At 48.0% G+C, this 13,545-nt stretch overlaps 1 protein-coding gene across 3 annotated transcripts in view; it reads right to left on the reverse strand.

Annotated features, from left to right (window-relative positions):
* The window catches only part of LOC116949754 (BAI1-associated protein 3-like), a 55,096-nt gene that overhangs the window by 11,452 nt on the left and 30,099 nt on the right, over positions 1-13,545 (reverse strand). For all 3 annotated transcript variants that reach the window (XM_032967389.2, XM_032967388.2, XM_032967390.2), the window contains exons 15-25: positions 11,765-11,818; positions 10,648-10,745; positions 8,428-8,479; positions 7,438-7,580; positions 6,199-6,319; positions 5,637-5,780; positions 4,139-4,243; positions 2,391-2,636; positions 2,053-2,115; positions 1,401-1,480; positions 526-634 (exon numbers count right to left, since the gene is read on the reverse strand). In XM_032967389.2, the coding sequence (XP_032823280.1) occupies positions 526-634; positions 1,401-1,480; positions 2,053-2,115; positions 2,391-2,636; positions 4,139-4,243; positions 5,637-5,780; positions 6,199-6,319; positions 7,438-7,580; positions 8,428-8,479; positions 10,648-10,745; positions 11,765-11,818 (1,215 nt within the window). The remainder of the gene's footprint in view (positions 1-525; positions 635-1,400; positions 1,481-2,052; positions 2,116-2,390; positions 2,637-4,138; positions 4,244-5,636; positions 5,781-6,198; positions 6,320-7,437; positions 7,581-8,427; positions 8,480-10,647; positions 10,746-11,764; positions 11,819-13,545) is intronic.

The following is a 13,545-nucleotide window of genomic DNA, read 5'->3' on the forward strand; positions in this document are numbered from 1 at the left end:
ACTACCGGCAGAGTTCCATGAAGGGGCTGCCCTCACCGAAAGCCCCATAACCGACCCACCCCTCCACCACGTTCATCCTTCCCTAGCCCCCCTCCCCACCACGGCCCAACCTCCCCCTCTGTCCGTGAGCATGGGGTGAGGTGGGATCGAACCAGGGCGGCAGTTGGGATTGAACCAGGGTGGCAGTTGGGATTGAACCAGGATGGCAGTTAGGATCGAACCAGGGCAGCTTTTGGCATTGAACCAGGGTGGCAGTTGGGATCGAACCAGGGCGGCAGTTGGGATTGAACCAGGATGGCAGTTGGGATCGAACCAGGGCGGCAGTTGGGATTGAACTAGGGCAGCTGTTGGCATTGAACCAGGGTGGCAGTTGGGATCGAACCAGAGCGGCTGTTGGGATCCAACCGCTGCCCTCTGCAATGAGCCGTACTACAGCTCGACCACGTCGCTGCGTCTTCACTTTCAACAAGACCAGCGACGAGCGACTGACGGGCACGTTTGCCGCTCGTGGTGTGTGGCGGTAACCTGCAGCATCTGGTGAAGCCGGCCGTAGTACTCGAGCGGATGCTTCTGGCTGACGTTCACCACCTCCCAGAACTGGCGCAGGGAGCAGGCCCAGAGAGCCTGCAGAAGCCTGTGTGAGCGAATGAGCAGTCATGGCCATGTACACCCGCTGATAATCCACAGCAGTGAGACTAAGAAGAACGGAAGCACATTGTTTTGATAAATACAACTTCTTATTGCATGCCCTCGTGTGACCTGTCTTGTGTTTGAGCGAACTATCTGTAGTTTTTTGGGGTTTCTCGGCTGGACTGCTGCATAGCTCCCCGATGCGATTTAGGGTCACACCGCGTGTTGCTCTGCCTGATGTCCGACGTTTCGTTTCTCAAGGAAATACATTTCTGTTGACTCTCACTCTGGAGATATCTTCCAAGTGTTCAGGAATAGCTCCTGAAGAAACGAAAGAGTTCCTGAAGAAACTCCCAGAAAGTGGATAAAAATAACGTCGGACATGATGCCTGAGTAACACGCAGTCCAACATGTACACACGACGGAAAGCCAGCAGAACCGATCGTCGTGTTTTGTAGTCATCAGCACAGAAGTAGATAATCTGGTTAGATGCCTAACCCAGTGAGTGGTGGAGGGGATTTTTTAAAGACATAAACCTATTTTTGTCTCTCACTAGAATGCCCCTCGGGTAGATTATAAAAAATAATAACGTCACAATCATTTTTTTTTACTTTCAGCTACTTTATTTTTTATATTTTTCCAATCTTCGGTTCTACTCCCTGACTTTCCATAATTTCAATTTCATTCCACTGGAGGATTGAACCTAGCGGAGTGTCGTGCAGAGCTCCAGCACTGTCGACCTTCGCAGTGATTTCATTCCAGTCTCTCACCCATTGCGTGTGTCCTCGTAGAGGTGCTGGCACAGGACGGAGATGTTCTCTCTGAGAAAATCCAGCAGCAAAGCAACATCCTGAGAACACAAAACACAATCCAATGCACCCACACAACAACAATGAAATAAGAATAATAATGAACAAAATGACACTATACCTATAGACAACTGCTCAACCCGAGCTATAAGTGTGCTGATACTTGAATTGTCTTTGTACTGTTCGCTTTTTGGCATTCTGTGGCCTGACACTGATGCTGAGACGAGGCAACAAAGAAAGCTGTCTGTGGTGTAGACCAATCAGTTTCAAAGACAATGCAAATATTATCAGAGCATGTTTGTTTGCATGTTCACCACAAGCACGTGTGGTTAATGCAGACTTGATGCCTTGCAATACTTGGTGTTTAAACGTCTTAACACCTCCTGACTTCAAGCTTTCGTGACTGTAGGAATTAATATACTCGGGTCTTTCGATAAAGTCACGTGCAAAAAAAGGATGCAACCACCGATATGGATGCCTTAAAAATATCTGGAGCATATGTAAATTGTCATTATATCACATCTCCTTATTTGTATTGCTTAGAATAGAGAAAGTTGAATGCTATGCACGTGAACAGACATCCAAGTCAGGAAGAGAAGGTGCAGTGACTCACATGTGTATTCACGGTCTGTAGCTTGGCGCTGTTTTGCAGATACACTCTGAAGTCCAGTAAAAGCTGAAACGCGCACAAACGGTAATATTAACACAGACAACACGGACATATTAACAAACGTAAACAAGGAACACGTGAAGACGTTAACACGGTGCACACGGAATCGTTAACAAGGAACATATGGAAACATTAAGGGCGACAACACGTCAACATGGAAACACGGATGTGCAAGGATGTCAATACGAGCATTCTCTGTTGCACTCAAGGTAAAATGAACGAGATCCATAACACCTGAAAACGCGAAGATAATTCGCGGTCGAGCAAGGGTCAAAACTCGCCAGGTCTGAGATCCAGTTGAAGAGCTTGTCGAGCAGCGACAGGATGGTCTGGTTGGCCACGCCGAGGCGCGAGGTGAGCGCGTCGCCGCTGGTGCGCGCCGACCCGCTGCCCGAGTGGTAGCGGTCGGAGCCGGTGTCGCGCCACAGGTCACGCACGACGCGCTCCGCCTCGCGCCACTCGCGCTGCTGCGGCAGCCGCGACAGCGACTCGCGCACAAACGCCGCGCTGTTCAGCCCCGTGCACACCTGGCGTGGGCGGCGTGGGCGGGGGGGGGGGTGGGGGTCACGGTCAACGGGCGGCGTTTTAGAGGGCGGCCGTTTCGCGGTCGTGATGCCGTCGTCGTCCTCGCGGTCAAAGCCGCCGATGTTACCACCGCCATCGTTTTCTACCCTCCGCCAGAACGCGCAGCTGTGCGGCGGCCTCCAAGATTTGTCCTCACTCTGAGTCCCCGCCGCCATCCTCCCCTCGGTCGTCGGACTCGTGGAGGCCTCTCCCGATGCCTGTCTCGGCATTCGGAACCTCACGTCCCACCCAGTGCAGCCGATTCTGCATCATCATCATTATCATATCAATGCATATGATGATGCATTTACCCCCTCTATTTAAGACTGTAACAGGAGGATTTCTCCACAATTCTGGCTGTCGCCTGATGAGGCTAGTTGTAATTACCGGCGAAATGTCGTGCTCGAATCGTAAATGTTGTGGGTTTACTCTCCAACACACCGATGGTGCTGTACTAGTAACGAATTGGCATATTTTTTTACGTGACAAACCTTACTAATTGGCTGTTTTGGGTGATGGCGGGTTTAACAACACAAATTTATTTATGAGATCTAACCCAAAAAAAACCCTCTATTATGGATCATCATATCTACAACACTACCCACCTGCCATGTCCTCTTCCAGACTTCTGCATCACTGTGCTGTCTTGCCACAAAATTCCTCGCATCCATCTCGGACACCTGTGCTCAGATTCCAACAACCTAATGTTGAGCTTCTTAGCGTCCAGCCATCTGATCCATACAAGTCGAAAAGAGCACTCGCCTGCCTACTGCCTCAAATACCCAATTGTCCATCACTTTACGCTCAGACATGTTTAAGCAAAACTAAGCAATCAGCTACCAGTCACAATGCTTATGGGGAGTGGTGGCGCAGCGGTTAGCGTGCTGCGCTACAACCCCGTGGCCCAGGTTCAATTACTGCTCACAGTCAACATTGGCGATGAATATTTAACTGGACTTGGATTCCCCTAGGTCAAACTCAGCCTTAAATGTGTACCTGGTGCGTGCGTGACGTGTGTGTGTGTGGGGAGCAACGGCGCAGTGGTTAGCGCGCTGCGCTACGAACCCATCAACCCAAGTTCGATTCCCATTCATGGCCAATATCAGTGACGAATATCAGAACCGGTCCTGGGCCTCCTCTAGATTGACTCAGCCCTGAGTACCTGGTGCGGCATGTAAACATCAACGCGGTAGAAAAGGGCGGCCAGACGTGGTACTGACCGCCCACCTCGCGCGTGCGCCGTGCCGGCCTTCATAGGTGCTCTCTGAACTAAAGCAAACGTTTTATTTTACCAGGTACATCCCGTTGAGCCGCAGAGCTCGTTTTCGGAAGTGACCTGCTCACACATGACAGCCCAACGATTTGGCTTACTGTGCGGAAATGTATCGAGGGCAAAACACTCTTAACGGCACTTGCCCCAACGGGTCTGCCAAGGCCTAGACGGGAGACCTTTGCCTCTGTGTACCTGCTTGGGCAGGGGGATGCTCGTCTCGGCGCTGAAGTAGCAGTAGTCGTTCTCCAGCTTCTGCCGCATTTGCGCCACGTAAAACACGGCCCCGTTGCACAGGTCCTGCGGGACCGCAGGGGGTGGACACGCCGTGCTCACATCATTGCCCATCGTTAACGGGTACCGCAACGCGCTTCGGATAAACGAAAGCGCTTTCAGGTAAAGGTGCTCGCTCGGCTGCGAGGTCGGGTCTCGGTGGAGAGAAAAAAAAACTCGACACGTTCGTCAATAACACCGCTTTCTTTGAAGGAAAAAATGTATAATAGGTAAATATATATAAAAATACATTTTAAATATATAATAGGCGACATTTCAGGTACAGGCCCTTCTTCGTAACACGTACGTTATTTAAATGATTTATAATGTAAATGAAACTAAATTGTTTTATGATTTGCATTATTCACACGCGATGAAGAAGGGCCACTGCCCGAAACGTCGCTATTTTATACTGTTCCTTTTAAGGCGGCAGTGCCATTGACGAATGCGATGAGCGTTTTGTTATTTGTGCTTGTGCATCGCAACCGACGCCGCAGCGTCACCAAATTATTCAGTGGAAATGAGCTTCGCGCGGCTTAATAAGCAGAGCCTGTTCTGCTCGAGTGGATGGATTCAACTGTTAAATTAATATCGTCGGTTCTGAATCACTTAAAGAGGTTAAAATAACGGTGCGTCTGAAATATTGAAGCGATCACTAATCAACAGGTGCTCAAGACATCCGAGTGATAAACATTTACCGTATATTTAAACGCAATTATACTGTAAACTTATTAAAATACTGTCGTACATTGTTTAGTCTGAATTAAGTGATGCATCAATGTGGATGTGGGTATAGAGTATACAAAAAGTGAATATATTAAAAGTCTGAATTACAATATATTTTAAAATACATATATTTATCAGCATGTGGTTAATAGCCTTATCTTTTTTCCAGGAAAACTGCACATATTAAATATGGATAAAATGGAACAGGGACAGATGGGTAAATTGGTGACCTCTTTAACCCATTCTGGCTGTACAGGAACATCCGTGGACACTCAGAATGCCTCCAGCCTCGCAGGGCTCCTCCTTGCTTTTGCTTTTGTATAGCAACTCATAAGTCCACGTTCAAGGTCTGACAGCCAAAGGACAACCGTGCGGTAAACCTGCTAATTGTTTCTTTCCGATACACAAACTATACGATACATTTTTATGTTTATTTTACTAGGTAAGGCCCACTGAGCTGTATAGCTCTTTTTTCAGGAGCGACCTGGCCACAAATAATATCACAACGAAGTGGCTTATCATCATGTGGCTTCCTAGCAAGGCATATTTGTAGGAAGCCACAGAAGCCATGCACCTTTAAATAATCTACATTACAAACTCATTTCCCTGGAACTGCTTTCTGCGTTTAGTGTGTTGTCCTTTCCCCGCACCTCCGATTGGCTACATCCATACACGTGACCCTCCGTTCACAAACCTGCAGCAGCGAGTCGAGCATGCGCAGGCTTTGTGCCGGCTCGGGCCAGGCGAGCTGCAGCCAGAAGGCGAGGGCGTTGGTGAACCACGACGTGGCCAGCCCCGCCGAGAGGCTGTGCTTCACGGAGCACGACTCTGCCTCCAGCTGCGAGGGGCATGGGGAACACACAGGGACGGATGAGTCGTCACGCGGGACGGATGAGTCGTCACGCGGGACGGATGAGTCGTCACGTGGGACGGATGAGTCGTCACGCGGGACGGATGAATCGTCACACGGGACAGATGAATCGTCACGCGGGATGGATGAGTCGTCACGCGGGACGGATGAATCGTCACGTGGGACGGATGAGTCGTTACGTGGGATGGATCAGGGGTCGGCAATCTGATATCTCTAATTCATAAATATTTAATTCGGACATCGATGGGGTTTTCTTGTCATTTACAGATTTGAACACTCCTTCAGAGTACATCGAGCAGATGCGTCGGAATGGTAGCGAGTACTGTCTCGCGATGTTTTACCCACGCTCCGAAGCCATTCACGGTCAGACGACCACATGCCTCACCTTGTCTTTCTGCACGCTTGACTGGATGGAGGAACTCATGTTCTCATAAGCCATGCCGACCCATGTGCTCACCGCCTCTCCGAGCCACTGCTGTGCGTTTAGGAGTGGTGGGATCTTTGCCCTGGAAAACAGCAACGGGCCTGAGCCATTACGAGGTGCTGTAACGTGACTTCCCCTAGAGCAACCGTGCGTAACATAATTTTTATTTATTTAATGACCGGGTCGGACTTTCATGAAAACATTTGTCGGCCCACACATTATCCAGTTTTACCACGAAAAATGACAAGGGCACATCTTTGCCGGTGACAGAAACGCGCTCACGTTATAAACGCACCTCCGATTAGTACGGTTGGTCACGTACGGTGCGAAATAAGTTCAACATACATACAAGTGTTGTCGACAGGTTTGAAAATATTCCCCCTTTGGTTCTCGATACGTTACGGCTAGGATGGTGGCGGTGACGGTTGAGCCGTTTGCGGGCCGTTAGGAAGGGGCAAGGCCGAGTGGCCGCGGACTGTACGAAACGAAGTCATGGGCCATGTCCAGTACACGTGCCGTAGATTCTGTACCACAGCTCTGGAGAGTGTCAGCTTGGACGAAGCAGCATTGCACTGAATTCGACAAACATAATTGAACGTAAGACGGAATTAGAAGCTCAATATAGAGTTGCAATAGTTACTAGCTGGCTGACTCCACCAATAAACACGCAGGGCTGTAAGATAATAGTAACTGGATGCAAAATATTGCACGTTTGCATGCGCCATATCACGTTTCATTCTAATGGTCAATCCCAAAGAGTTCAACTTGGTGAGACCCCGTCTGAAAAGCCTTGGGGGGGAATACCCAAGAAACTGAGAGAGTAACTCAAGACCCTGAGAGGCCAAACTCAAGAAATGAATGCATAGAAACAGTGAACTGTGATGCAGCAGACAAGGACGAGAAACTGGGGTGGGGGGGGGTGGGGTTACTAAATGATTTTTAGTAGCAGCAATATGATAGGAGGCTAATGTAAACCACGTAACAAACACCCCCTATCGTGAAGGAGATAACAATATTAACCTTGCAAAGTTGTAAGTAGTTTCCCCACTCGTGAGTAAAGACGCTTTGCTGTTTTCCCACTTCCCCCGCCGAGCCACGGTTATCGCTCCTCCCCGACGCCGACGGTGATGGGATTTTTCAGAACATCGGCGCGATCCACCGACCCCCTTGTTACCGCCCCACCGTGAAGCATGGTTTTACCGAAGGCCGAGCTTCTCAGCGTTCTGGGCAAGCTGATGCAGCGACGTGTGGAAGATGTGCAGCATCTCTCCCGTCTCCCCGTCGAGCCGGTAGTCCTCCGAGGAGCTCAGCTGGCCCAGCATGGTCTGCACGTCCCACGCAAGCTGCCACGTGCACAAGCGACGCGGTCGCCATTGTGAGAGCAGCGGTTACTCCCATTGACCTCCCCCCCCCCCCCCCCCCCGGAAGTGGTCGCTCCCGGGTGATGTGGTGCGTTGTATGAGAGGCTGGGCAATGAGGACGTATCTATTTCTCTCCTCCGGTTGTCCCCTCCACATTTAGAATGAACATACGTTTAGAGTAGTTGGCTGCTGCTATACATTTCCACGTGCTATTAATAAAGGGCACGCGACGAACTTGGGCCCTCACTCTTTCTGCCCTGTCACTGGGCCACGAGCGCTGGCAATTCGTTGGCTTTAAGCTCTGCGGCGAGAGAATCCCTGCGTTGCCCGTGCCGTATTTGGCTACCGCTGTAAATTTGCACGTGATCACGAGCCACTTCGTTGAGCAATCGTTTGTGGCGATGTGGCTTCTAAAAGAGAGCTACATAGCTCAGGGGGCCTTACCTGGTAAAATAGACAAAACATGCTTGAGTAGTTTTAGTTAATCTCTGTGGAGGTTCGGGTGATGCGTCGCGTGAGTGGGCTGTCTCGAAGTGCCCCACATCCCTTTGGTGTAAACAAGTGCTCGAATGATAAATTAACTCGGCTAACCAAGTGCGAGGCTTTAATGTCAAATGCATAGCTGTCAACCCATATGCTTTATGCGTATTCTTGTACAATGTGTCTATTTGTTTGTGTTTCTCCCGAGCGATGGGCCTTTGTAAGATGAACGTTGAGATTTAAAAGGGCACGGGGTGACCAATAAGGTCTGAATTGATCCATAATAAGGTTGGCAATAAGGGGTTGACAGGTGTGCAAATGCTAAATAATTATGTAAAGCTGTCTTTACCATCTTCTCCATTTTCTGGTACCAGATGCTCTGAAAGCTGACGTCCACCAAACTGTGCGGGGGTGGGGGGGGGGTTGAAACGAGCATAATTAATGAATGTGCGTTGAACGTTTCCAAGAGCAAATGCATCATCAGATGAGGACACGGACGCCGTAAACAACAACACACGTGAATGACTGCACCATCCTGCTCCACGACAGTCAGAGCCACGTGACTATCGACACGTTGCAGGCGATGTTAAAATTAAAAGCTCGCGGTTTTTTTACAGGTTCCCACGTTAACGATGGCGATAATGTAGGTCGATGTTTATTCTAGATTTGAAGCTTTCGTGACTGCAAGGATCCATACTCTTTGGTTCTATTCGGTAAAGTCACGTAGGTAAAAAAACAGAACCAAAGAGTATCGATGTTCATTGTTTTACTCTCCAACACACCGGTGTGCTGAACTAGTAACCAATTGGCACGTTTTATTTTCGTGACAAACCCTACTAGTTGGCTGTGTCGGGTGGTGGTTTAATGACACATTTTTATTTACGCGATCAAACAAAAAAACCCCCCTCTATTATGGATTTAAAGAGCATCGTGCCATTGAGCCCTTCTGTCAGATTCCACAAGTTTCACTTGAACAAATTTGGGTTGCTATACGTTTTTACCGCCGCAACGGCTTTCCCGGTTTGTGCTGTCCAACTCTCTGATGTGTCTTCGGGTTGTGCCGCGTGTTGATTGGCACGTTGTCCGATGTTTCACACCATGTCCTGGGAGCGCCTTCAGAGCAACGAGGCGAACCCTGGAGAGGTTGGCTCAACCAAGACTCATCGGCAGCATGCGGCTACTCAAACAAACGCCGCCGGAAACCACGAACGGGAGCCATCCACGGACAGCTTCTTGACACACAATTCACTTCCTGATGAAGCTCCCAGCACGTGGAGTGACACGTCGGACATCATGCCTAACAACAACCCGGAAACACATCGTTTACATGCCAAACAATCATTCATAGATTTAGCAAAACATCCCAACGCATGGACCTGTTACAAAGGGCTTTAGACCAAGTAAAGGTTTCCTTCACAACTATTCTAGATGATTAATATTACAGAAACTGCTGCGGTGTAATGGTGAGCCCGGCAGTTAAAACAATGGGGCACGTTTCTAAAATCTCGCCGACTCTGTCCACTCAGCAGTATAAATAGGAAGAGCACAGACAGTTGATGGGCAGGTCTCGCATGTCAGGTTTAAGTGTGGGTGCTTCCACTGGCGGAGCCAGTGGGGGGGGGGAGAGGGGGGATCGGATCATTGGGCTTTATTAGTAATAAATCAGCATTTTGCGACACCCGTGGCCAGGGACTCTATGAGATGATGGGACAATAGTCTGAGTCCATAATTGGCAATACGTAACTGCAAAGCGGTTATAAGTGACTTACAGAATTGTGCGCATTTGCATCTACAGAGTCCACGACTTCCCTGAAGGCATCGACACCTTCAGCGAGCGCGATGGCGATCACACAACGCGGTTCCAATTCGACCCTCGATCGATGACTGAGCCATCGCCGCACACGTGGCGAGTAACAAGCAAGGGACACGTCCTTACTAACAACTCCTTACTTACTAACAACTCCTTACTTATTAACAACTCCTTACTTACTAACAACTCCTTACTTACTAACAACTTCTCACTAACAATTCCTTACTTACTAACAACTCCTTACTAAAAACTCCTTACTCACTAACAACTCCTTACTCACTAACAACTCCTTACTCACTAACAACTCCTTACTTACTAACAACTCCTTACTTACTAACAACTCCTCTATCATTTTTCATTGCTGGAAGTGTTGCCCACCCCTACCTGAAAGTCCTGGCTCTGCCATTGGGTGCTTGCACCTTTTCCAAGACATCTGATCAGTGTGGAAGAAAAGGCCATAACCCTCTCTAGCGCAGCTCTCCAGATCTCGACACGGTGGCGAGATGTTAACTACCTCACCTGGTATACAGGAGGTCGTGGGTTCGATCCCGACCCTGATGATGCCTGCATACTTAGAGTTTTCATGTTCTTCCTGTGGCTGCGTGAATTTTTCCTCCGGGTCCTCCGTTTTTTCCCCCTTTCATTTAGAATCAACATGCGTGTTTGGCTGCTATGGCAAGCGCGTGGCTGCACCTTTGCCACCGTTCGTGAACATTTCGTGTTGGCCGTGCGGTGTAGCGGCGTCGACGGGGAGCCCACCTGACGAAGGCGTGGCTGTACTTTGGCACATTCTCCTTGAGCTCTGTCCAGATGATCTCGCACAGCCGACTGTAGGCCAGCACCTGCTCCTGGGCTCCCTGCGCAAGCCATCACAACAACGCCGCCACTTTAAACTAAACGAAAACAGGTTTTGATTTAAAGCTTTCGTGACTGCAGGGATTCATATTCTTGGTTTCTTTCGGTAAAGTCACGTAGAAGGGAATCAATAAAATCATAAAAATATAAAACAATAAAATTCTCACGACGTTTACGACCGCAACACAAGCAATCATCATCAGGTGTGAAAACCACAGCAAGAAAATTTGAAGAATTTGAAAAATGTTCTTGCTGTGGTTTTCACACCTAATGATGATTGCTTATGTTGCAGTCGAAACGTCGTGATAATTTTATTGTTTTATATTTTTATTATTTTATTGTTTCCCTTCTACGTGACTTTACCGAAAGAACCAAGAATATAAACTAAAACAATTTTTGTTTATTTTGCCTGGTAAGGCCCACAGAAGCGACCTGGCTATTAGAAATGATAGCTCAACGAAGTGGCTTATCACGTGGAAATGTATAGCAGCCAAATACTCTAAACGCACGTTGATTTTAAATGTGGAGGGCAAAACCGGAGGACCCGACCAAAAATCCTCACGGCCGCGGGGAGAAAATGCGAAATGTAAATTACAGGCGTCGTGGTCGTGATCGAGCTCACGACCTTCTCTCTACCAGGCGAGGCAGTTTCTCACCACCGTAGCGAGAATACAGCCCGTCATAACAACACAAATGCAGCTATTTATTTCATTGAACCGTTTCCATTTACGTTGCCAAACGCAACCCAAATAATATTATACGCCGGCAGTGACCCGAGCAACTAATTGCAGGGCTTTTACCTTTCACGGCCCAAAAATGGGATGGCAGTTGTCAAGCAGCTAAAGAAGGCTTGTTTTTAACAAGGCCCGCCGTGTATTTTATTATATTATAATAAAGATACATTCCATTTTTTTAAATTCTTGAGCTTTACTCATACTGCATATATGTAACTACATTGGTTACACGTTAAATAGTTTGTATGGAGGTGGCCTGATAATATGTTAATCAAATTGTTGTTTACCTCCAGTGCATGGAACGGCTCTTTCTTCTTGTTGTACCAGAGTTCAGACGCTTCCTGATTACAGCACATCACACAAAGCAACGCGTTGCTTTAATACCATTATTTCACATTTCTTTACCGGTTTGTAAATAAAAGCGATGGATGTTTGCCCGTATCAATAGTGAATGAAGGCACTTGCACAGCCACATTTTAAGTGAAATATGTTGAGCTTATTTCGCTCCGTAAGTAGCCATCCATGCTAATTGCAGGTACGGAGGAAGGAAAACAAACTAAACACGAAAAGCAATTGGAAAGAAATTTGATTTCAATTTATATTTAACAGTGCATAGCTCCAGTTGCGTCCTAATATAGTATAGAAGAGCGTTCCAGACGGCCGCAGAAGCGCATCTGAAATCGCGCGATGCAGCGACCGCCTTCGTTCGATGGCTTATGCTGAGGTAGAGCAGCAGCTATACTTTTACATTGAAGTGGTTGAGCCAGATGACTGCGTCAGGAGTAGCGGAGTGGTGCATCATCGCCATGATGACGCCTCCTCCTCCACATTTGTGACTCGGGCATCGAGTCGTTAAAAGCGTTTCGTGGTTCTGTTCTGGGTGACCACCACAGTCGCACATCGGAGGGTTTTTAAATTTTCCATTTGTGTATCAAGTATCCAAAACTGCTGCTGCTACCGCCATGGTTTGTGGTTATAATATGAAACTAAACATGCGTGACAAGCGATGTACGTATGGTTGTATGTTGGCCTTCTTTCTCACCGTACGTAGCGAACCGTGCTGATCGGGGGTGTGGGAAATCGTTGTATTATCGGTGTGAAGACAGCTCATTTACAAACATCTGAGCAACTCGTTAAAGAAATCTATCAAGCAGAGGAAAGTGTTATGAAGCCAGGTGATTACGGTCATGTGTTCTGCAGCAAAATTATTGCTTAGGATGTACAAAACCTTTGCGTGTTGCCATCCCAATTTGTCAGCGTCTTTTCAATGCAGGCGCGGTTTAATAACAGTACTATATTGTTACATCGCACTGTTGTGTTAATGGAACTACCGTCTGTGATTCTAAACCATTCGGTGGCACTTTCCACGTAGCAAAAGTGTATCACTTAATGGAGAATTAAACGTTCAGACAAGTCGCTTCATGAGTTACAAGACAAGTCAACCAAATTGTCTTGGCCGATGTCGGGGGCAAAAACACAAGTCGGTGCACTCATTCTTAGAGCTCAAATAAGCATTGGGTGATGCTCATCCGTTGGCAGTCCTGGCCGAGGAGTGGAAATGACTGTACTTAATGGTACACTCATTCTTAGAGCTCAAATAAGCATTGGGTGATGCTCATCCGTTGGCAGTCCTGGCCGAGGAGTGGAAATGACTGTACTTAATGGCAGGAAACGGCGTTTCCATCTGACAGCCGCTGTGAACTTGCCACCAAACGATTAGCCACGGTTGGCTACGTACAGTTCGAAAGACGTTCAACATGCATACATATATATGATGGGCTGCATTACCAAATCACGCTTGCACACAAGCCCGTGTTTACACGTTTGCCTCAATGGGCTGTTTTCGTGTCCTGGCTGAGTAGTGATGGGGTTGGATTGGAAGCCCGATTGGACAGTTGCAAGATTGAACATTAGGTTGTTGTTGTTGTTCTTGTGATGCTGCGTTGGCAGTGGTGCAGAAGCACAACCAACAAAAAACTCAACACGTCCGTGGGTAGTCACAGTGATTTGCTGCTCAAAGCCTGAAGCCACGGGTGCAAATTCTGCATTACTATGGTAGGGACAAGTC

Source organism: Petromyzon marinus, chromosome 37 (genome assembly GCF_048934315.1).
Source record: "Petromyzon marinus isolate PM22_M1 ecotype Great Lakes invasive population chromosome 37, UKy_Petmar_22M1.pri1.0, whole genome shotgun sequence".
Classification (NCBI taxonomy): Eukaryota; Metazoa; Chordata; class Hyperoartia; order Petromyzontiformes; family Petromyzontidae; genus Petromyzon; species Petromyzon marinus.